At 46.0% G+C, this 24,887-nt stretch overlaps 1 protein-coding gene across 4 annotated transcripts; it reads left to right on the top strand.

Annotated features, from left to right (window-relative positions):
• Positions 1-213: 213 nt before the first annotated feature.
• Positions 214-24,887, top strand: HORMAD2 (HORMA domain containing 2). Of its 4 annotated transcripts, XM_058851182.1 has the most exons (14): positions 763-831; positions 1,487-1,573; positions 2,930-3,007; positions 3,772-3,916; positions 5,485-5,548; positions 6,525-6,561; positions 7,810-7,830; positions 8,530-8,547; positions 9,816-9,883; positions 12,801-12,952; positions 13,528-13,781; positions 13,929-14,037; positions 15,365-15,429; positions 24,358-24,887. In XM_058851182.1, the coding sequence occupies exons 3-14, from the start codon at positions 2,963-2,965 to the stop codon at positions 24,472-24,474; spliced, it is 1,095 nt and encodes a 364-aa protein (XP_058707165.1). In that variant the 5' UTR covers positions 763-831; positions 1,487-1,573; positions 2,930-2,962; the 3' UTR covers positions 24,475-24,887. The 4 variants fall into 4 exon arrangements, with proteins under 4 accessions (XP_058707166.1, XP_058707165.1, XP_058707168.1 ...); XM_058851183.1 differs by lacking the exons at positions 763-831; positions 1,487-1,573 and adding an exon at positions 214-233; XM_058851185.1 differs by lacking the exon at positions 8,530-8,547 and having other exon boundaries at positions 770-831.

A 24,887-nucleotide genomic window follows, 5' to 3' on the forward strand; every position in this document is an offset into this window, starting at 1 on the left:
AGTGAACTAGGGAAAAGGTCTTTGGAAAGAGATCAGAAAACGGCCTGGAAAAATACAAGTAATCAAGAAACACTGTGTTCTCCCCTATCAGCTGGGCAAATGATCATAACTGGACAGACTGGCATTTCCAGAGCTCGGGGAACCGGGAAACGGAGAGGTGTGCTCTCACCAGCACCCCCTGAATTGCTTGGAGTAGAGATGAAAAGGAAAAAATATGTTTCCGTATCTGAAGGGTAACAAACTGCCTGGAGATGGGGAGAATTGGTTTAGGCACATTATTCTGTAAATAAGATACTGGTGAAATAGCAAAGCCATCCTCCTTGCCTAGGTTATGATACTGGCTCCAAAATACTCTGCTCCTTGTGAAGTTCCTGATGCCTTTGAGTTGGGACCATAGTAAGTCTCCCTTTCCCTAGAAAAGTACCAAAGTATTCTAAAAATGTGGATTTGAGTAACTTAAAACTGCACTTCCTTTGGGGTTATATGCTGCTAATAAACCCAGTACTTTACTATAAAGTGATTTTAGACAGGAATGATTCCACACTACCGCCCCTTCCATGGCAATGCTTTTGCAGGACCTTGTCCCGCCCGAGTTCCTGGGACAGGGCAGCAGGGCACAGACACAGAAACAAGGACAGAGACGGGGGCAGAGCAAGGGCAGTCATAACCGTGGGAACAGGGACAGGTGACAAGCCAGGAGCAGGGTCAGGCTCAGGGCGGGTTCAAGTCTCCGCCTCAAGGGTTGGGCCGCCCCCGCCTCCACCCGCCCTCAGCACCGCCCACGCCCGAGGGTCCGGCGGCGCCGTGGCCGAAGGAGCCCGCGGAGCCTTGGTGGGTGGCGTAGGTAGGGAAACCGCCCTGCCGGACTGGGGCGGGCCAAGTCTGCCCTCAGGGGAGCCCTCAGCGCCCTCAGGTCTCCCGCGCTTGAGGAGGAAACCCTCCCCCCCCCCCAACTCCTGTCCTTCAGGGGCTCCTTAGGGAGCTCCTTTCGGCGCCTCAGGGGGCCCGAAGCGCCTGAGGGACCCCTCAGTGGCTCAGGAGGACCCGCCCGTGCCTCACAGCGCTCCCCAGCGCCTCAGGGGACCCCAGGTACCTCAGGGAGCAGCTGCTGTTCCCCACGGGAACCCGTCTCTGCCTCTGGGGCGTCCCCCTTGCCTCAGGGCTCCCTCAGCGCCTGGCGGCTCCCGCGCCTCGGCCCCGCCGCCCCCCTTGGCTCTCAGGGGCTGCTCCCGATGCTGCCGTGTGAGGGGCAGGACCGGCCCCGTGTGGACCCCGGCCGGGCCTGGGCTGCCACTCATAAATCCCCCCCAGGAACTTCCCCCAAAAAGGAGTAAACCCATCTTTGGAGCCATGGCTGTTTTTTTTAAGGGCTGTGGTGCCTCACCTTTCCAACATCAAGCACAAAGGGCAGAGTGAGGGGTGCAGGGCTGAGGGTGTCGGGGAGCAGCAGGTTCCTGAGGCTGAGATTTGTTTTTTTCCCTTTTAGTACTAAATTGCTGATATTCAGTGTTAAGGTGGCTGTAGAGTGGGGAAGCATTGGAGTTCCAGGGCAACTTGTGACCTTCCAGCCCCGGTGAGACACTGATTCCAGTGTTGTACCTTGTACCTGAACAGCTGGGACATAATGGCTCAGCTTGGTCTGGGTGATGTTTCCTCCTCAGTAAATCAATATAAATATGGTATGGTTTATAAAACGTGTTTTCTTACATTTTTGTCTCACCTAAATCAACTTTATTTAGTTAATAACCTCACGTTGTAATTACAACACCTTTGTCTGCTTTGATTGCATTCCAGTCCTCACACTGCCTGGGTAAAAAAAAAAAAAAAAAGCTACTTTGCTAAAATATTTAACATGTTAAAAATTTTGCAGGTGTGTATTTGTTTAAATATACTTTTATAGCTGTAATCTGTCCTCATTACTAAATGAAGCACTAAATTTAGCATAAAAGCTGTCACCATGTTCCAATCAACATGTCTTAATGACTGCCAACAAATGGAAATGAGGCTTCCAGAGGAAAAAGAAAAGCACAAAAGGTGCAAATGCTGAACAAGGTTGGATCAGCTGAGTTAATAAAAGGCTGCATTAGGTCAGGAGTTAAATCACCCCGCAGTGTTTGTGCTATTACTTTAATTGTTACTGGGGAAGTCAACTGGCTGTGGATGTGGCAGCATCCCTCTGGGAGCTGATCGTGGTGTTTCCTTTCATTAATATCCCCCATTAACAATGAGATGTGGAGATCTCCCAGCAAGTCATTTTTCAAACCAGTTAACGCAGGCCTTGTTAATTCCAGCTAATGGAAGTTTTTAATCAGGATTGTCAGGTGATGCTAAATCAAGCACCTCACTCAAGTGAGAAACGTGGAATATCCAGCGTTATTGCCTGTATCAATCAGCTCTCCATTCTGGTAAAATGAGTATTTTCCTCTTCAATCCAAGCTTGTCTAAGTGAAACAATTTGGACTCTTCTTTTTTTTCTTTTTTTTTTTTTAACCTTTCGAGGTGTCCCAGAAGAATCATTCCTTTATTCCAGCCAAGACCGATGTTAGCACGTTTCCTGCTTACCCTTGCTAAAATATTAACTGCTACTGGCAGACCTCCAGTTCTTTCACATTCCCCCTTCACACTTCCTAATGGTTGTAGGAATTAACATTTGTGGTTTGGAATATGAGAAATGCATTCTGAAGTGGCACCAACTGACACCAGGTGCAGCTGTGGCCCTGAATTTCAAATACTATTGATTGTTTACCAGTGAGCAGTTTTCATGCTCTGCAGGCTCAGTGCCATGGTGTATCCTTGGTTTGCTTTACTTTACCTGTCCTGCCTGACAATTAGCTTTCAAACTCTGAGGAATCTCATTCTTACTTTAATATAGATGAGAAATAGCAGTGACTGTGTTTTCTGCGTGTCTCATACCTTCTTTATTTTTCAGGGTTTAGTTACAAGTGGATCTTTGAAACACAGGATGGCTACTCAACAGCTACTCAAGCAAAAGAAAAAGCCCTGTAAGGTAAAAAATTCAAATATGGTGATGCAGACAATCTTAGCTCTCACTTTGGGACCTGGCACTTTTGCCTGCGGAGGTGAGAACACTTTTTGTTGTCTGCACTGTGCTTAGTTGGATTAAGTCCAATTCAGTGAGAAGCAGTGTGGGGCTCTGACATGATTTGACTCAATAAATGCAGGCTCATTAGGTGTGCACAGAGCTTTATGAGGAGGAAGAACAGCAATAAAGTAATAGAAGAACTAAATTTAGTGCAGTGTCCACTGCATTGTTCGTGTTGGCATCACACAGTGTGTATTTACTGTAGCTCCAGGTGCTATTTTACAGCTTGGAGTTAAAATCACTCTGTTGGCAACTTAGGCTGCTGTCACAGCTCAAACCAGCAGCCTTTGGTGCAGCAGTGGTTGCCACACCAGGCCTGGTGCTTGTGTGACACCAAATTAAAACTGCACACCTTTTTTGAGGGGTGGCTGTCTGTTAAGTGCCAGCATTGGTGCAATGGAGGGGGTGGGAATGTGATAAAGGAGAGGGCACATCCAACCAGTGCACTCTGCATCTGAGTAATTACATCAGATCTATTGATCTCTACCCCTAAATCATCTAATCCACCCACCTCAGACACAAGTCTTCCCTGCCTAGCTTAAACACCAGAGAAACCTTAAAATTACATTTCTAAGTTACCCTCTTCCCACCTGCTGAGACTTGTTTCTAAATATAATCTGTGTTATAGTTAAGAAAGTGCTATTTCTGTCCTTGCCGTACTTTTCCAGGAAGCAGTGCTGTTCCCTGAGAGCATCACCACAGAGAAGCAGTCCCTGGTGCTGGTGAAAAGGCTCCTGGCCATCTCTGTGTCCTGCATAACCTACATGAGGGGGCTGTTCCCAGAGGGCTCCTACTGCACTCGCTATCTGGATGGTAACACCTGCAGTTTGTGCTGAGTGCTTCTTTCTACTCACTGTATTTTACCTATAATCTGCTTGTGTGTTACCTGCTGGCTGTGCATGTGTGTGAGTTCACTTTGGGTGGGAGTTGGCTACCAATTCTCAAATCTTCTCGAGTCTGGGTGCAGACAGAACTTCTGACAGAGAGCATGGCAGACGACCTTGAGACGACCTGGCTTCTCTGGTGGTGTTCCTCTTGGTTTAGAGTCATTCCTTGGCATTTCCAGCCCCATGAGTAAGGTCTCAGAGCCAGGAGAGTGATTTTAAACTCAAGAGGTTTTAAAAATTTACTCTTACTGGAATGTTTTATTTTCTTTTGGACCTTTGAACCCATGAAGTTCACATTTTTAGTTTTCATTGGGAGGCTGAAATTAGATTTGTCAGTTTTCATAGAATTGTAGAATGGTTTGGGTTGGATGGGACCTCTTAAAGACCAGCAAATCCAACCCCTTGCCATGGGCAGGGATACCTTCCAGTAGACCAGGTTGCTCCAAGCCCCATCCAACCTGACCCTGAATATTTCCAGGAATGGAACATCTACCTTCTCTCTGGGCAACCTGTTCCAGTGTTCTACCACCTTCATTGTGAAAACCTTACTTGCATCTAATCTAAATCATCCCTCCTTCAGTTTAAAACAATTTCATTGTTGGGATTTGGGTTGTTTTTCCAAGAAAACTATCTCATATGTGCTTTGGGAATCAGACATTTTAAGGAAAGAAAAGGACTTTCAGAACCAAACTCTTGTCACACAATCCCAAGAATTAGTGGTGCTTTGGTTCATTAACATCTTTATGATCATTCAAAGTGTGAAATGTCTCCATGCATTCCAGTCCATTTCCATGTTGTCCCTTATGGCATTAGGTGCCCTGAAACATGTTCACATGTACTTTGTAGATTTGGTTGAGGGCACAGAAATCCCAAATTGGTTCTTGATCCCCTAAGCCTGAAAAGCCATTGGTCAATGTCAGGTCTGTCTAGTGCCTTTTTCATGAGGGGTCTTAACATCTGGCCTGCTCACATCTTCAAGGGCCCCTTGGTTGTGTTCTGGGGTGTTATAAAACCCCTTTTCAGCTGTAGGACAGGTGTGCCTTTTGCCATTCTGAATGCCTGGAAGCACAAGGTAGAAGGGGCTGTGTGGAAAAGCTTCACAGGAAGTTTATTGTGAGCACAGTCATTGGGACATCACTTCACATGGATGTTGGTGAAGTCTGAATGCAGAAGGGAAGGTGTTAGGGAATGGTTGAGGATGGAGTGGAGGAGGGAAGAAAGGATGAAGCTGCTGGTGTTTTGTAATAAAGCTACAACTCCATCCCTTCTTCTGGGAGAGCCCAGGGCTTCTGAGGAGAGCAATGACATTTGCAAACCCAGCAATAAGCTTGTGTCAGCCCACCTGGGATTCGGTGGAAACCCAGCATTTCCACTCAGGAGGGACCTTCAGATAAAGCTTGTATCCAAAAAAGGGAGGATGGACTGGCTTCGTTTCAGTGTTTGCCCAAGAGCTGTGATAAGGATTGTAACTATGTGCTAAATCTGGTTTTGCAGACCTCTGTCTAAAAATTCTCCGAGAAGATAAAAGCTGTCTGGGATCACTGCAGATAGTCAAGTGGTAAGTGAGTAACAGTGAAACCAAGACAAGATTGTGCTGAGTAGGAGACATTTGCCCCTGCATTCTTCTTCTTCCTGAACTGGAAAACATTGTGCCCTGGTGCCAGGGGAGCTCCCACTGCAGCTGGGGGTGCTTGGTCCCCGTGAAAATGGGACAGAATTAGTGACAGAGATCATGTGAGTTCAAGGTCTGTGGAAATGTTGGCTGCAGTGAGGTCATGGTCAGGCCCCAGAACACATGCAGCAGCAGAGGGGCAGAGAGAGGGTGAAGACTGTCATGAGATCCTTTCTGTTGTGTTAAGTCTTTTCTAGTTTCACTTTGATAGGGATTCTTGCACTTGTTTTTCAGTATGTACAGTATTTTATCTCCCTCTCTAAGAACCCCACAGTTTTCTTCAGGATGTATTTCACAGTTGGCATGTTCCCAACAAGCAGCAAAACTGTCCCTGATGTGCTAAGGAGATACTTTACTGCACATCCTTTGACTCCAAGAGCATCTGGAGTCAAAGATATGACCATTTCTGCTTCAAATATTTACTACTTTGAGAAAATCCATTGCTGTAAATTCTGCATCAGATAACAGAGATTTACAAGACCAGACATGTTCAGATTGAGCCGAGCTCTGTACAAGGCTGATGGGAAAAGAGCCATCAGAGCTCTGGCTGGGGAACTGGAACGGAGCACTGAGCAGGGACACACTCAGAGCCTTTGGCCTCCAATCCTTGTCTTTGTCAGGATTCAAGCAGGCTCTGGGCTGACAGGATAATGCCCCAGAAGTATAAACAATGCACAGATGCAGAAAGAAGGATGCTGCCTTTAGCACTGACCTGAAAAGGACTTCACAAGCCCCGAATGTTGATGCTTGTGTTGTCCTAATTCCAGAAAAAATGCCCTTTAACCCACATCTAATGAGTGTGTTTACAGATCAGGAGATAAATGTTGCTGGTTAGTATTAACATGTTTTTTTTCCCTGGCAGGATTCAAGGTTGTTTTGATGCTTTGGAGAAGCAGTATGTAAGTGGGTTTTTTTCACTTTTTAATGGAGAGTCCTATTTCTTCATAAAGGACAAAACTATCCTTCCATTCCTTCTGTATTTCTCTTGTGATCTTTGATGCACACAACAACCTCTACAGCTGTGGGACAGGGGAAAGACCCTGCCCTGAGTATGAGATTTGGGATTTTATGCCTTGAGCTCAAATCCTGTCCACTTTCTCTGGGCTCTCCTGTCCATGGTGTGGGAACCAATTTTCAGCCTGCAATGGATTTCCCTTAATTCTGTGCTCTACATTTGTGTTCTCTTATGTCTGATAGAGACCCTGCCAGGCAGAGCTGAGATCTGGATCTCCTGCCTGTTTTTGTTTCTTTGGGAGAGTTCTGTGCTTCTGCTGCCCTTCATCTCCTTTTCCCTGATCTTTCCCCTTCTCTAACCCTCTGGGCTTTTCTCTCAGGCTTGGAATTTGTCCTTTATTTTTTCCCCTTAATTCACCAAATAAGGTATGTAACTGCTTGCAGGACAAAACCACCTAGTGAGTGCTCATATTCCTTGCTGATTCTCACATAAAAACTGCCCTGCACAGGAAAAAGCACCAGTTGCTGTCCTCTGTGTCAGCACTGTTCACCAGCCCAGCTCCTCCAAACCAGGTGGGGCACTGGTCGTTCTGGCAGTGATTATCTGAGTGATTCTCAGACATCAGTACAGCTGTCAGTGTGCACAAGATAATTAACAATGTTGTGAACACAGTTTAATGCTCACTGACAGCTCTAGGGGGTATTTAGCCCTTTGTTATTTATGAGAGACATAAATTAATTGTTTGACAAGGATTAAGGAAAAACTGAGGGATTTAATGCATGTTTTAAGATTAAGGGCAGTCCCATATGCAACTCCTTGATACAGCATAAATTAAATACCTTTGGGGAATTTCCTAGCAGAAAGCAAGGAAATGCATTCAGTAGGGATGGGTGCCCTTGTAAAGAGATTTAAATCAGTATTTGGGGATTTGTTTGAAAGGAGTCCCAAGGGAGATTACTGAGCATGGAGTTGTTTTTTTGGGAAACTGTGAATCAAGCCAGGCAAACTGGCCACTAGGTGTTGCTGATGCTGTGCTGGGAAGAATCTGCAAAAAAGGTTTTAACTCCTGGTTTGTTGAGTGTATCTATTTCTTCTCCCTGAGTAGGCAGTCAGGGTTTGATAGGACTTGCTTTTACTTGTCCACTAAGGTTAGATGTTGATTTTGTGTTTTGTTTTGATTTTCCCTCCTTAGCTACACGTGGCTGTCCTTGCAGTAAGTAAATGAATACAAAGTGGTTTTCTCTCCCATCCCCTGCTTGAAAGAGATACAGAGTCAAGGTTGTGTCAACCCATTTATGCCTTTTTTAGGAGAAGCAAAAATGTTTGTGATTTTTAATAGAGCTGTGGCCTTTCTTAGATACAGTAAATGTGGAGTTCAAGGCTGCATGGGAATGTTTTTTTCTCAGCATGTCAGACTTTTGACTGAGGCCTTATTTGTGTCCTTAAACTCTGAGAGGCACTTGCATGTGATTCCTATCATGGAAGCTGCCATGTGCTCTCCTTTTCCCCCTGCAGAAGAGTCCTCCTTATTAATCTGATCCTGGAGAAACCACACACTGGTGGTTCCATAGGCAGTTGTTGGCCCCAGCCCCTTGCAAAGCACCAGGAGCTTTGCTCACCATCTACTCTATGCATCATCTGAGCAGTTAAATCCCAGGCATCAATAGCTGCCTGTGAGAGTTGGAATAGGAACTAACCTCATTCCTCCAATATTGTACACATGAGTGTCTTCTACCTGTCTTTGCAGTGGTAAGTATGGACTGCTGATAGAGGAAGCTCTTTCCCAGCCATTCCTTTCTCTGATCCCACACTAAAGATAGCACAGTCTCTGCTGTAAACTGAAAATATCCTTGTTAGTCACTGGTTCAAGTTGTCTCAGGGAGAATGCCCTCACTGTGCTTTCTTGTAACAGATTTACACCAATCCTGAGGTAAGAGTCTTAATTAATCTTTAAGGCAGCTGAAGGCATGGGTGAGTACATTTGTATTCAGAGTGGAGTGGAGGCTTAAGTCCTACCCTGACATAGCTCCTTGGTGACCCCATTTCTGTTCCTGTGCCTTCTCTCCAGAGTGCCAGCTCAGTGAGCTGCATTGTGATCAAACACCCGGCTGAGGGCCCACCAGGGCCTCGGGCAGGCATGTTAGCAGACAACTAATGGGCATGTTCACAGTTTTGTTTTAGTTTCCCAAAGAGAAAAAATGGGAAGTTCAGCATTACTCATTTGCAAACCACCTTTTTAACAGCCCTGATGAAAAGAGCTGGTTTGTCGTGCAGGGGTGTAACAGGACAGAAGTCAGGAATCCCTTCAGACCTGGATGGATGTGTTGGGTAATGCCTGTCCTTGGCCTCTCAGTGTTCCCTGTTGTGTTTCTGTTTGGTTTCATCTGGGGGGCTCTGCATCCATGCTGGAGATCAGAGAACAGCTTCAGACCTTTTGCACCTGAACCTGGTTCCAGTTCTGCTGCATGGCATCTCAGAGCTTGGGGACAGAGCAGGAGCTGAGCCATGCCAAGGCTGGGATTTGCAAGGAAGGCTCAGAGTTAAGAGCTCAGCTGAGCTCCTACTAATCAACCTCATTGTCTCTGGAAAAAGTGAATTATAGGCATGGAATTGGTGTACAATAGACCCTTTCTCTTGGGGGGAAGCTGTCTGTTCTTCCTTATTGTTTTATTCTCTAATTCTTTTAAATGGAAAATCATCCACTATTTTTGTCTACCTCAAAAAGACTCCAAGACCGGTGAAATTCAGCAACTTTTTCCAGTGCAATATTGTTTGGATTTTCCTGTGGGAAGAGTCCTCCAGGCCCTTGTCCCCATACAGAGCATGGGGCCAGGCTTCCTTGTGACACTGGTCACCTGTGCAGCTTCCCAGTTTTCCTATAGCAAGGGACACTGGCAGGGTTGGCCAGCCCTGGAGCCTTGCTAGAGACTGGAGTTGGAGAGCCAAGCTCACAAAGGAAGTGGAAGGAGGAGGCAGGAAGTTTGTAATTTTGTTGTGATTTGTTCAGTGCCAGGTAAGATGTGGCTGCTAAGAGAATTTGCCAAAGCTTGTGCAAGCAACAGTAGAGTTAAAATTGTCAGCATGTCACTAAATTAATGCTATGCTCTGGCAGAGAGTGTGAAAAGACTCTCCAAGTTCAGGATACATCTTGTTTCTGAAAGTGATCCATTTCTGCTTCTCCTCTCGTTACATCTCTAGACAGTCACTGAAATGTATCAATTCAAATTCAAGTACAAAAAGAAGGTGCCCCAGATGGACATCTGCAGGTAAGGATTTGGGCTGATTTCTCAGGGTTACACTAAAAACTGTATTTTTGAAGCATTAAGAAGCTGATTGCCCAGAGAGGTTGTAGACTCCCCATCCCTGGAATTGTCCAAGGCAGGTTGGGTGGAGGAACCTGGTTTAGTGGAAGGTGTCTGTGCCCATGGCAGGGGGTGGAGCAAGATGAACTTCAAGGTCATTCCAACCCAAACCATCCTGTGATTCTGTGGTTTGAGCAGGTCCAAGTCATTAAGCAGCTGTAAATACCGTCAGAGTTGAGGATATTCACCTTACAGGGTATGAACTGCTGGGAGGATGAAGTGAAATGCTCTTTCATAGCACCATGAGGCCCCCAAAGTACACCTGAGCCAAGGACAGTTTGCAGAAGTGGTGCCTCATCTGGGAGGAGATGCAGAAACCAGCCCAGTTGTTGAGCTTGCTGCTGTCTCAGCTATCAACAAGTGTTGTTGCACTTTCACCAGACAGCCTCTTGCTTTCAGATGAAGCTTGCTCATGTTTGAGCCCTTCCACCATGATCCTGTGCCCAGGATTTTTTTCCCTGGAGCATTTGCATACGTGTGTTCTGCTTGAGCAGCCCTGTGTGGGTGACCTGAGAGAACTTTCACTTAGGATGCCTGAGCTAATGGTGCAAAACATGTGGCAGGAAGTAGCAGCTTTTTGCCTCTTTTTGGCACTCTCTGTTAGACATTTAAAGCTGTGTTTAGTAGGCTGTAATCCTGTGGAGCTTCAAATAAATACTATCAAAGGCCGTTGGCTATAACCAAAGCAAAGGAAAATAATTAACCTTTTTTTAGTTTGTTCTGCAGTTGCCACTGGTGAAAGAGGGATCTTGGAACTTGCCTGGACAGCAAGAAAGATCTACTGTCTTGTGTGTTCCTCAGGAAGCTCCTCCCCAGCACTCCTGGAGTGTGCCCTTAGCTGCTCTTTCTCTAAACACATCCAAATAATTTGTACCATAAGGCAAAATTATTTTCTTTTGGGCAAATCTGAATTACCTCTGGAATGACCTTTTGGCTGTGCCCTCCATTTCTGCTTTAAAGCTGCTGTCCCTTGTCCTCACACTGAGGGGAGGAGGAGATCTGGGATTTGAAAGATAATAGATAGTCCTTGAGTACTTTGGGGTTTTAGTCAGCCTTACTCATTAATTCCTAGAAATAAGAACAGTCCCCATATGAAGTTTGGGTGTCCATTGTGTCATACAGGGAGAAGCCAAGCCATCTTCCTGTCATGTTTGAATGTGCTCTGAGGCTCCAGAGCCTGTGGCACTGAATTCCTGGGCTCTGTTTCCTCAGGGATTGGCAGTGCTGTGGCAGGCTCATGCATGTCCCTGTCATCTTTAATAATCCAGAGTTCTGGCACAGATCAGGGAATTGTGTCATCTTTGCTGTCAGCTCCTTCAGCTGATAACACTGCCTTTTACACCTGCAGCAGTTGTTGTCCTGTGCAAACTCGGAGTTAATCGCTCTGGGAGAGATGTTTTGTGGGGCTGCAGCATCACATCCAAAGGGTAAGGGGAAACTTTCTGCTGAATGGTCCTTGCCTTATTTTAGATGAACTTTGGGTGAACTTCTTGCCACAGATCCCACTCCTTCCAAGGTTCAGATCCTTATCTTCTGCTTTTTGCCTCCCTCCTGCATGAAAATCTCCATGTTATTCCCATACTGAAGCAGTGCTTGACTTGTTAATTCCTATGGACATTCCTCTTGCCATTTCTGACCTGCTAATTCCACAGTTTGTAAAGGTGATGCATATTCTACCTTAGGCACTGCCAGCATTTTCCTCTCACTGTGCATTTCTGAACATGCAGGGTTTAATCAAGGACCACAATGCACATCTAATACCACAGAGTCTGGGCTTCATGATCTTAGAGGTCTTTTCCAGCCCTAAGTGATGCTGTGATTCCATACCTTGGGAAGTCAAGCTGTTCCACAGCCACCCAGTTTTCATGACCCAAAGAAGCTCAACTGGAAGGAGGAATTTGTTTTAATTTGTTTCTTTCTGAGGTTCAGTCAGTCAGGTTTACTCTGGGATATTCTTAAGTTACTTTTTTACTACTTTTGCTGCAACTTGGGCTGATTTTGTTGGGCACCCTCCAGCCTATGTGTAGTGTCAGGGGTCTTCCAAAGACATAATGAAGGAGCTACACATCTTTATGACCCCTTCTCATTGAAAGTTAAGGAAGTTCAGATCCCTTACTCACACAGTGATTCATCTGCTCTGTCTGAAATTAACTGGCTGCTCTGAGTTGCTCATCTCATCTACCTCAGTTTTAATCAAAGAGAAGCAAGCTCCTCTAGAGTGCCAGTCATCCCACTCATGTCACCCATGGGTCTCTGTCTGGACTGCTGGCTTGGAGCAGCCAGCTGACATTTGAATGGGTGAAGGAGGTGAGAGGAATGCCCCTTCGTCACTGCTGAAAAATGTGCCTCTGAGTTGCTTTTTCTTACATGGAATTGAGTGAGAACACGCAATTCACTTCTCTTCAAAAACTGCAGAATGGACTTGAAAATAACCCCTATGATGAATCGGCTTTAGATGGGATCCTCAACTCATTCCTCTCGTTCCTGAAATTGCTTAGGTGAAAGGCACTTGTTTTATGGTCCTTTGATCCAATTTAATCATGTTCAAACAAGTGAGTCATGACATTTGTATAATGGTTGCCCCAGCTCCAAAGTCTGTTCAAATGTAAATGCCAGGCCTCTGAGTTTGGAGCGGGTGTTCTGCGGATGCCACCCCATCCCTGGAGCCTGTTTCACTTCCCTGTTTATCTGGAAATTACATAAAGACATTGTAGCTTTTTCACTGGTGGTTTCAGACAAGTCAGTGGGTACTCTGTGTGTGTAATTGGATTGTGAATATTCATGACTGAGGATAACAAATCCATTATTCTTCCAATTGTAGCAACCACAGGGAGTTTGTGGCTGGGCTGTGCGGCAGGGATGTCAAGCAGGCCAGCAGGTTCCTGCTCCGGAGCCTGTACGTGCTCATGCAGGACCTCGGGCCTCTGCCCAATGACATCACCCTGAGCATGAAACTCCTCTACTACAACGATGGTAGGTGGAGAGCAGCGTGTGCCTTAGGGAAGAATTCCATCATTCTCTGTAATAATGGAATATGATGAATAAATCATATTCATGGAATATTATCAATAAAATAAAGCGTAGAGAAGGTGAGATGGAAGAAGCTGTTGGCTGATAGCACAGAGAAATGGTGTAACACAGTAAATCTTTCTGATGCACAGAGATGGCAGATGTTTTGAGGAAAGGATTGAAATCCATATAAGAAGTACAGCTATGCGGTGTGAAAGGGAGAAATTCTTCTTCCCTGGGTTTTTGGGTTTTTTTGAGTTTGTTTCTTTAAGGAACAAGGAATGGAAGGTTTTGCTCCAGCACTTTAATGATATCTCAGCATCCTGAAGAAATTTTTTCTTTGAGCTCCCTGATAACATTTGTTCAGCTCATTTTACCCTTTGCATTCTGTCCCTTCCTCCTAAAAGACCCCAAAACATGGAATAGTTTTTGTAATCAATGTTACTCGAAGCTGGTTCATAACTATTCTTTCTAAATCAGACTTAGGAGAGATGGAACTTGGTTTTCCTGACCTCATGGGGTTTCCTCTCCCTGTGCAGTCACACCCAAGGATTACCAGCCCCCTGGCTTCGTGGAAGATGGCAGCCTTGGTGACTTCTTGTTTGCTGGGGATCCTGTCCACCTGAGACTGGGCTCAGTCTCCACTGACTTCCACCTCATGAAAGTCAAAGTGATAGCTGAGAAGAAGAGGGTGAGGAAGGCTGACAACAACGTGATCCAGAAGAATGGCCCTACTGAGATCTCCCACCAAGGGCTGGACTGCGAGGAAGAGGAGGAGGAGGAGAGCACAAAGGTATAGAAATAGCTCTCTGATTCTCACTGGAGGAATAGAGTTTATCTAGCAAAAACCTCCTTAAAAGAAACATTTTCTTTATGGATTTACCACCTGGGTGTATTTTTTAGGTTATATTATCTAGACAAAATGTCTTTTGCTTTACAGAATCACCCTTGCCCTGTCAGAGAAGATTCCAATGAGCATGAAGGGGACAAAAGTGACACCCATCCAGGCAGGAAAACAGAAGCATCTTCTTTTTGCCTTAAAGATACAGGTAAATGCCCAGTTTCAAAACTGAAGTAGCTTCTGCTCCTGATTGTATCCCAGCAAAATGTATTCCACATAATGTCCTGGGTAAGGTCTTTCAGTGTTGTGAATAACAGTAGGTTTTTTGAGATATTAGAGGAAAACTGTTTTCCCTGTGAGGCTGGGCAGGCCCTGGCACAGGGTGCCCAGAGCAGCTGGGGCTGCCCCTGGATCCCTGGCAGTGCCCAAGGCCAGGTTGGATGAGGCTTGGAGCAGCCTGGGACAGTGGAAGGTGTCCCTGCCCATGGGAGGGGGTAGAACTGGATTGGTTTTAAAATCCCTTCCCATCCAACCTATTCCATGATTATGTGATTCTCTAATATTTAGGTTTCGGATGAGCAGAGTTTGTCAGGCTGTTTGAACTTTGTGAGAGACTGAACTGTAACAAAGGGCCCGTTGATTATGCTTGGTTTGTTAACAGAAACATTTAATTTTGTATCAGTATCTTTGTACCTCTTTATCTCAGCAGTTTTTTTGAGTTACAGAGGAAATGCAGAGATCATCAAAACCAAGTTACATTATCTCCTTGTTCAACAGAGCTCTTTTCCTTTAGCTGTTACAGTTTGACTTTTGCTAATAACTTCCATGTGGGAAAACATACATGAAAACACATGAGAAAAAAAGCCTTTTCTGTGCCTAAAACCAACCCAGCCTCTGCTATACCGTGCTGTGTTTGACCTTGGAGGCTCTGGGATATAGCCTGTGGAACAATACCATCTAGTGACAAAATAGTAAATAGCATTCCTGGGATTGTCAGGCAGTAGGATGAAGCAGCTTCCCTGCCGGTGAAATCACCTTTGCAGGTCTTTCTCCTGCCGATTCTCTGATGACTAATAAGGAATTAACTCATCCTGCCACTTTTGTTGCTCTGGGGATTTTAACAGGATCCTCCTCCTCTAAACAGTTGCCTGACCTCATGAAACTGGGGCACTTTGGACACCCCCTCAAATTTTATTGAAACTGTCTGAAAGTTAATAAATATTAACCAGGGGAGGTCTCCCCTCCTTTTCCCATCCCTCACTTATGGCATGTCTAGACATAAGCTTTGTTTTCTTAGATCCAGGTTAAAAGGGAGATTATAATTGATAGAGCTGCTGCAAGCTGATGTTCAGATGACACTTTATGCTGAAATCTCTTTCTAGGAATAAACTGCCACTGCTGGCAGTGTCTGAGAGCAAAGCTTACACAATTTCATGAGATTTTTGCTTCAGTGGTTTAGTCAGGCTTCCAGATTTTTATTTTTTTTTTTAATTAAGCACTTTGCAGCTGATTTTGCTTTGCTGTTTGGGTTGCAGGTAGGAAGAATAAGAGGGCAGTAAAGAAGACAGACAGGATGCCTTGCTCAAGGGCATGTCAGCAGGTGAGGAAGCTTTAATGGTTCTGAGATACTCCAGGCACAGGGGAATTCACTGCCATGGATCATTGCATCATCAAAGATGACACAAAATTCACTAACATTAGTGGATTTATTGTGCAGGGTCACAATACATAGCTGCTACAGAGTAGCAGAGGGATGTAAACATAAACTGGAGGCATTTAGGAAGAAGCTTTCCATGATCAGTTTATTTCCTCCACCCAGTACCAAAATTTGATCCTGTTCTCTGGAGTTGGTACCTGTGAGTAACACACCCAGACTAAGCCTATCTCTGTCCCAGCCAGGCTGGTTTACCTGTGGGTGGTTTTGGATTAAGGATCTGAAATCACCACCCTATTTTAGGTTTGAAGGGTGTATTCTTTGCCTAATATGGTCTTCACTTCTCCCCTCTTGCTTCCAGACTTTCTTTACATGTGAGTCACAGGTACCTAATGAATCCTGTCCCTTTTTGGTTACCCCTCTGGGGTAGAAAGAATTATCCCCTGGAGGCACTGATCTCTTTCTTGATGGTTGTTTGGGAAACCCAAAGAATTAGTATAGACCAGGTAGGTTGTTTTAGATAAGTAAAAATTTAATCTCACCCTGAAGGCTGCCCAGCCAAACCCTGAGTCACCATCAGAGCCCAAACTCATGGGTATGTGCAAAGGTTTGTTCAGTGACATGGCAAATCTCTGAATACCACCAGACTTGCCTCTTGATCCTCCTCCCATTCAAATTAGCTGAGAATCATGTGAGCTTGAATGGTCAGAAACTGCATCTTTACAGGATAAGCTAATGAGAGTAGGAAATTGCTACTAAAATTTTCCCCGCCTCTGTTGAAAAGAATCCTAGAGTGTCTAACCCAGACAGCAACTGCAGACTGCAACTCACCCTGTCATTCTAAAGGCATCTACGAGGTATTTGCCTTGACTCTGGATCTTAGAAGTGAACTTCTGTGCCTAGGCTGGTATTTTTCAAACTTTAACCACATTTTTTTTTCCATGTCACATCCTCCGCTTTCCTTCTGATCATTGTTTATTCTGTCGTCTGTGAAAACAGGAGCCTTTTTTGTTTGCGACTCATGGTTGTCCCACTGATTCATGCTCTGACCTTCTTTTGGGGCTGTCACGATGGCCAGCAGAGCACCAGACACCTCTCTCAGCATGTGCATTTCATTAGAATTCGGTAGCAGGAGTGAGAGTGTCTGAAGGTGGTGGAAACAGCATTAGTTGCTGAAAAATGGAAGAATCACTTTATCCATCATGTGCTTCCAAAGACTTAAAAAAAAAAATCCCAAGCCCTGGGAGATTCTTTTCTTAATGTATTCTTTGATGCTATTTTTAAAATCTCATAGCTTAGAAGCTAGCTAATATTTCACCCAGTTTAGGGAAAAAAAAAGTCAAGCCAGTAGTTAGAATCATCACTGTAAAGCCTGCACTAATAAAAATTTGACACTCTTTTCCATATGAGAGGGACTTTCCCTTCTTTTCTGAAGGAAGTGGTTAAAACAAATGACCATTGTGTAGTCCATATGAATCAGAAAACCATGCTGGTGGGTGAAGTTTGTCCTAAAAAATGAGGAGAAGTTGAAGTGGATGGGAAGTCTGAGTTAGGTGTTCTCTGACAGGATCAGGTGTAGGTGAGATGGGGAGGAGCAGACCTGGTGGGGTGTGAATGTGAACACCTTGTTGCCATCCAGACAGTATTAATAGAGTTTTCCAGCTCTTGGGTTGGAGTGGGAATGCCAAATTTTTCTGAACTAACCAGAACAATTTGGAATGTCACAGAAAATTTGTCTGCACAAGGATCTGATATTCAAGAAGTTCTGAGTTCAAAACTGTTACCCACAGTCACAAGTTGCTTTTGGGAATGTGGGTGAGCACATTTCTGCTCTTCAGCTGGAATGAATCCTTCTGACTGCTTGGTTACCAAAAATAAAAACTGGAATTGAGTTTATTGGTCATTATCTTGCTGACCTAGAGCTCTTCAGAAAAACCAGGAATGAAAGTATTAAAGGCTTATTTTTGTCTAATTGCCATGGGACAGGCAAAGGATGTGGATCTGCCAAAAGAGAAGCAGCTCTTCCTACCCAGTGAGAACTAGAACTGGCCTTTAGGAGTGGTCACAGAGAGTCTCTGACAGAGGACTTTGCAGGTTGGGGAAAAATTTCCATGTTCTCCACTGGCTTCTTATCTGCCATCACATGATTGATGATCCTCAGGATCAAATGAGAGATTGCCCTTTCCCAGCAGAGCATCTCTGCACTTAATCATCCAGAGTTAGGCACCAGCATGTAAATCACCTCTCCTGGTTTCAGGAGTCTTCTGATTGCATCAGCCAAGGTTTGTGCTCCTGTGCTATCTTTGTGCATCTTCTTTCCACTGGCATTTTAGGAGCTGTGAAGAGTTGGGGGAAATAGAGACTTGCTGCCCATTAGTTTAACTTACAGAAATCTGCTGATGAGAATGAGGTCCTGCACTGAACTTGGGATAACTTCTGAGTTCTTCAAAGAACTCTTCTATCCTCTTGTAAAGAGCATCCTTTAATGTCCTTGTCCTGAAAATTGATTTTGGTCAGCTTTATCTTCATGTAAGCAAACATGTTGCAGTGGAATGAGTTTGGAATGAAACAGAACTAGAAGATGAGTAAAATCTGACCATGTGAACGCCTCTGCAGGCTTTTATCTCCCATCAGGAAGCTGTGGGCTGAAGTTCTGGGGTGGTCCTTGGAGCACAGACTCGGTGCACAGAGAGGCAGCCGTGCAGGGAGCCCTGGCTCGCCCTCAGCTGGGAATGGTGTGGCTGTATCAGCACAGCACCAGGCAGCTCTGCCTCCCAAGTTTCTGGCTTCATCAGCTGCTGCCAGACACTGCTGCTGGGCTGGCCGTGCTTCTAGACTGCTGTGGGACATGAGGCAGAGTGTTGACACTTGGCATTGTGTGGGCATCCCAGTGGGATCAGTGATGGCTCAGGGATTCTGCTCTGGGATTCACTGGCTGCTGTAGGCAGGCTCCTGCCATGTGGATCAGCTCTCCTGACAGGAGCTGTCTGCAACTGGGATGTCTGGGGAGAGGTTCATACCTAAGTGTTGTGAATCAGGACTGCTTTAGGCCTCAGAGGACAGTCTGTCTGGCCTCCAGCTGCTGCTCCTTGTGCAGAAGACTTGGCTACCTGGCCACGTGCTCTTTCTCCAAGGGGCTGTGTGGACAGAGTTTTATGGATGATGCAGTAACACCTGTCTGGTGTGCCAGGGATCAGTGTCAGTTACCTGATGGAGAACTCAGAGCCCCTTTCTGTGCCCAAAGGAGCTCCAAGAGAGCTGGAGAGGGACTGGGGACAAGGGATGGACAGACAGGACACAGGGAATGGCTCCCACTGCCAGAGGGCAGGGCTGGATGGGATATTGGGCAGGAATTGTTCCCTGGCAGGGTGGGCAGGCCCTGGCACAGGGTGCCCAGAGCAGCTGGGGCTGTCCCTGGATCTCTGGCAGTGCCCAGGGCCAGGTTGGACACTGGGGCTTGGAGCAGCCTGGGACAGGGGAAGATGTCCCTGCCCATGGCAGGAGTAGAGTGAGATGAGCTTTAAAATCCCTTCCAGCCCAAACCATTCCACAGCTCCTGTGCCCTGCTGAGCTGCAGTGTTGTACAAGCTTCTTTTGGCAGTAAAGATCAGCACAAGTGTGTTCAACTGCAGAACAACAGCTTGGAGATCAAGACCTTTGTTGTCTGATTTTTCCCAGGCAAACCACATTCAGAAGTGCCATGACAGAAGGCAGTTGAAGGATGAAACCTGCCATGAGCAAAGCAATAGAAAAGCATTTTTCTGTGGCAATGTCATTATCTTGAACTTTTGCAGAAGAGAAAAAAAAGCAGTAAGGTTTATCTCTGTCTGTCTATCAAGAGAGCTGTATCTGATGAGAAGTTCCCAGAACATTTTCTCCTCCAAACCAGCTGAAGCTACACAGACCCAAGCAATGAAGAGAGAAAGATTCAGAGATGAGCTTGCCTCTCCTTCCTGTGAGCTCAGGCCATACTGGGAGGAGTGAGACAGGGAGGTCAGGAAATTCCTGGCTTCTCTCAGTTCACGTCAGATCCTTAGCTGTATCTTGGGGCCATTCATCCCTTCCATGAGTTATCCCTGTCTAGTGTGCAGGAAACAGTTTCCTAGTGATCTCTGCATGCAGAGGTGAGGCCTGTCACCCCACAGATCCAGGGAGATTTAACCTTTGCACCCTCAGATTCCCTGGCAGCTCCCCCAGGGACATGTGTGGGAAGACGTGGCGCTTCCGTGCTGGCTGCCATTCCATGTGTTCATGCTGTGCATTCTAGCAGCCAGACCCTCTGGAGAAATCCACATAAATGACGGTTGGACACATCTAATATCCCATGAGAGGCTGCTGGGTAGCAGCCTAGTAGGCAGAAGGAGTGTCCATTGTCTTTTCCCCTCAGTTACAGAGTTGGAATCAGGATTCTGGGAAGTGATTGATCCAGTAAAGAGAATGTCCATCATGGAAGTGGACAGGATTGAGTGGCTTGAGGGCCCTGGAGGAGATTAACAGGAGAGATATTGATAGTTTTGTCTTCTGACAGGAATTTTTGAAGCTTTTTTTTTTTGTACTCTGAAAAGATCTGTTCATTGATCTTTTAAAAGCTACAAGAGACACAAGATGCAGAACGGAACGTGAGACAAAAGAGTGGCACTGAGTGCCAAAGGTTTTATCAGGAGCTGAGGAAAAGGAAGAGGACTGGTGATAGTCAGCCATGTCTTGGCATGGTTTCTTGGCAGCTTTCCACTGCAGCACCACACTGAGGGTCTTTCATGGTTCCACCTGGCTTTCACACTAACCAGTGTGATCCTCCTGCACAGATGGGAATCAGGGTGGATTCCACTGATGTCAATGTGACCACAGCACTGGAGACTGATGGGAGCCCAGTGCTGGGGTTTAACCTTGGAGCCACCCCTGTGCAGCCACCAGCATCAGCAGGGCCAACCAACCTGCTCAGAGCACAGGGAAAGGGAGAACATTCCTCAGGACCTTGTCCTCTCAGGTGGTATCTCCAAGGGAGGAGGCTCCACAGCCTTCCTGGATGACTTTTGAGCACTACTTGGTTGCCCTTACAGTAAAAAAATTAAAAGTTTGTCCCAATGTTTAAATAGAATTTCTTGTATTTCCCTGGAAGTGCTCAAGGCCAGGTTAGATGGGCATGGAGCAGCCTGGGCCAGTGGAAAGTGTCCCTGCTCATGACAGGAGAGTGGAATGAGATGAGCTTTAAGATTCCTTCCAACACAAACCATTCTGGAAATCTGTGATTCTGTGGTTTCAGTTTGTGTCCATCTCCTCTCATCCTTTCACTGACACTTTGATGTGTCCTGTGACCCTGGGTTTTTGCTGTGCTTCAGAGCACAGAGCAGCCAGCTGTCAGTGAGCAGTCAGGAATTGGGTCTTAGGGCACCAATCTGAAGATTCACCAAGCTGATTTTTGGAAGTGACAAGAGTTTGCTGTGCTGTTGAGCCAGTGGTAGCTGCAGCTGAAATCACAGGATGCCTCAGGTCACTCTGATTAACATCCCTGATGATGAGAGTCCCCTGTACAAACTGTGTTGTCCTGACACCTGAGGGTCACTCTGCCTTATTTCAGCAGCTCAGTCTTGTATCTCAGCCCTTATTCTTCCAGCTTGCTCGATGGAACTGCACTTCTTTTGACATTCATGTGCTTGTGAATTTGTGGGGATAGTTACAAGGTACCAAACAAAACCCTCCATGTCCTGGACAAAGGGAACTCTTCTGAGGGCATAAAATATCCCAAGTGCCAAACCCCAGCATGGGGCAGGCCAGGGACAAAGAGGGACACAGCCGAATGCTCTTGTGCAATTTTAGCTGTTCTGCATAGGATGCCTTGGGAAGCAAAACACATGTCAAGAGAGCTGTAAATTTTCTTCAGTTTATGCTGGGAATTTTTGGCCGGAATATGTGGGGACACTGGGGATTGCAAACTACAGAACACAAATTCTGGGTCCTGATTGTGTCTATCTAAGAATAGCAATGCTGCTGTGGTCTACTCACTCTGTTTCATCCACCAGTCTGCCTTGGGAAGGCTTTAATCTAAGTCTAATCTATTTTTAGCCTGATATCTTCTCCAGACAACGCACAGCTGTCCTGTGAGTTTTATGCCAGAAATTAGTAACACTTGTATGATTCACAAGTTAGCTGTAGTTCTACAGGAAAACTCCTGCGGCAAAATAATGCTTTTTTACACGTAGTAAAACAGGAGATTCAAACTCACTGTGTGTTCATGGTGTGACCCAGACCCTGAACTCTGCCTTGGACTCAGAGTCAGGAGGTCACAGAGCTGCCTTTGCTGCTTGCTCTTGTCCCACCTGTCAGCATGGTCCCTTTTTAGGGTGAAGGTGCAAGGGGCTGCTCCTTGTCCTACCTGCTTTTACAGCACCTGGCTCATCCATGGGGCTGAGACTGTGTAAGAGGAAAAGCAACATTCTCACAGTCCAAGCTCTGACATCAGTTATTCAAGTGAAGCATCCCAGTACATGAGGAAAAATTAGAATTAATGAACTTCTGGAGGCTTTGATTGTATGTTTAATCAATGGGAGGGATTTCCTGCTTCTCACCACACCGTTGAGGAGGTTTACTTTCTGCTTCAAGTCAAATAAGCACACGTCAGAGCTGACTTAATCCCCTTTAGAGCAGCTTTTCTGGGGAAGAAGCCGGAGTGTTTGGTTAAGGATGGGAGCTGAAGTTGGACTTGGGGTCTGTTCCTGGCTCCGAGCTCCTACGTGAGCTTGGGCAGGGACAGGCCAGGACGTGTTGGCTTGGGTGAAATACCTCTCACTGTTGACATCTGATTCATTGCATGGGTGAATGGTGCTTCTCTAGAGCCCTCCATGGCTTCCTGGGATGTTTTCACTCCTCATCTCAGGTTCCTGTGAGGTGCTCGTGCTGCCTGTGGTAAAGGGCAGGAGAACTGGGGGGAGCTGGAGTGCAAGCAGCTGCTCATCGTGGCTATTTCTCCCTCTCACAAGTATCCCATCCATCCAGGAAATTCTGGAGGAATAGCAAAGGGATAAAACCTTCACTGAGTAGCTCTCTGGGCTGTGGAAGATCCATTCCTCAGTAGAGGAAATCAAAGCACCAGCTCTAGCTAGGTTTAAACTAAAACAGAGGGAGAGCTGCCCCATCCAGGTAATGGGAAACTGGGAATTGTGTCCCTGCTTTGTTATGTGGCCAGCAGGACAGGGTACAAACCCTGCAGCTGTGTTAGCACTGCAGAGGTTTTAGATGCAGTGTTTCCTCCTCTGGGCCCTTCACTTGAAAAGAAAAAAAGGAAGCCGACAGGTTAAAACGATGCCAGGGAGAGGAAAGTAAATAGCTGCCAAAAATGCCAGTTGAAGCAGCTGAGTATCAGGTGAGGAGCTGTAACACAGGGCCACTCATGGCTCTGTCCTCAAGCAAACACACCTTGGGCAGCCTTGGAAAGCTCTGTCAGCCTGACTGTGCAGGATAAGGGAGAACCTGCCCAGCCCACTTTGGCATGTTCTTATTTTCTCTGTTTTTAGGGAAAGGAAATTGTACTTTTGCATTAAGCAACATTGTATTGCTCATAATGAAGAGGAGGGAAGCAAAACAATTTGTAACACGATAGAGAGGCGAAGTCAGGCTGTTTCAAAGTATTTTGCTGTTAATCCCTAATCAGAGCTATTTCACACATTAGAAAGCCCATTGCTATGCAGAGATTGCCGAAGCCGCATTCCAAGGTCAGATGGAAAGCAAGCCTTGGTGACGTGAGCGGGGAATTCTATAATGACCACATCTTGTAATCTGGAGACCTTGTGCTCATCCCCGGGATGTGTTCTGGAACGGCTCTCTATTAACCCCTTGTGCTTCCCCTGCTGCAGTTCCGGGGTTCCTCGTGCCTTGCAGTGACACTAGAGGGAGGTGCTCCTGTCTGGGAGCAGGAATTCTCTTAGCACTCCTTTCCCTCTCCATTCACCTCGCTGTCATCCAAGTGAACTTTGTTTTGGAGGAGAAGCTCTGTGCCTGGTGTGTCCCCTCAGCCCCAGTGAGAGAGGCCACATTGCCAGACTGTGCTTCGTCCCTTCTGGGTGGGCGACAACACACGCTGCTCTCAGCAGCTCCAGATTATTATTGTAGAAAAGCAAATATGTGACATGATAAGGGGGATAAGTGAGTTTGTCCCCTGGCTCAGCCAACACTTCAGCTGTCATCCTGGCTGTCCATCTCCCTGTGGTCTGTCTGAAGTGTCTGTTCCATTGACTCACTTATATTCTCACATATCTTTATCTGTGCTTCTTAACCTCTTGATTTGCAGGCTCAGAGTATTTCTGGGAGAGGTTTGTGTCTTTCTAGAGGGAAGTTAAGCCTTTTGGAAAAAAGGTCACTTGGCTTAGTTATTTTTCACAGACTCAGAGGTAGTTTTGAAGCCTGAGATTGACCAGCTCACACTGAATTCCCTGAGGTACAAAGAGAGGGACAGTGTGTCTTCTCCTGAAAGTCTGTGACCACAGATTTGACTTAAGTGCCCTGTACTTTTTCATATGTTATGATTATCTGAGGCTGGTGGAGAAACAAATGTCCTGTCAGCTATTATATTCCTCAAAAATCTCCTTGCTCCTGCTATTTTCTGTCAGTGATGGGGAGGTGGGTCCTGTCCCCTTGCCACCAAACCCATTCCCTGTCCCTGAAGCTGAACCTGTTGCTTGCACAACTCTTACATTCCCTTACATCCAGTACTCCAGTTTTGATTCCTTGCCTAATTGCTTTTCTGGGGAACAGGATCACAGTGAGTAAAGCCAAGAAGATCCAGGCACACACATGGCACTTTTGGAAGCTGTACTCTTAAACTCATGTTGCAGGAGCATGCCCTCTGAGAATGATCCCTGTTTCTGATGGTTCTTTCAGATAAACCTCCTGAACCTTGCCTTCAGCCAGGAAGAGGTAATAGGACCTGAGAAGAAAAGGAAGGTCAGTGAACCAAAGAAGCTTCCTCTGAATGGCAGAAAAGTCTGTTCTTTCTGACACACAATACGTTTGGAAGGTGTGAGTTTGCATTGTCATCTGACTACAGAGCAGTGTTTAACTCTTCCCTGTCCCACGTGTATTTCTGTATGTTTGTCTCGTGGAAGCTCTGGATTGCCAAAACACGACAAGTACCAGAACTGTCATGGCATTGTCAACCTGCTGCACTTGTTTGATGTTCTTAAGCTGAGGATTTATCATTCCACATGAATGGTGTCTGTGTGCTTCTTTCTGCCTCTTTTCCCCACACACCCTGCCCCTCACTGGATAAATCCCCTCCTCTGGGGCAGGACTGTCCTGTGCCACTGTCACCCCTGTTTAATGACATTATTTCCAGATGAACTCTGAGGTGTCAATGCCAGCAGGCAGCTTGTCTAATGATCCACCACATTGTGCTTAACTTCACCCTCTCT

This window comes from Poecile atricapillus, chromosome 16, assembly GCF_030490865.1.
Source record: "Poecile atricapillus isolate bPoeAtr1 chromosome 16, bPoeAtr1.hap1, whole genome shotgun sequence".
Taxonomy (NCBI): domain Eukaryota; kingdom Metazoa; phylum Chordata; class Aves; order Passeriformes; family Paridae; genus Poecile; species Poecile atricapillus.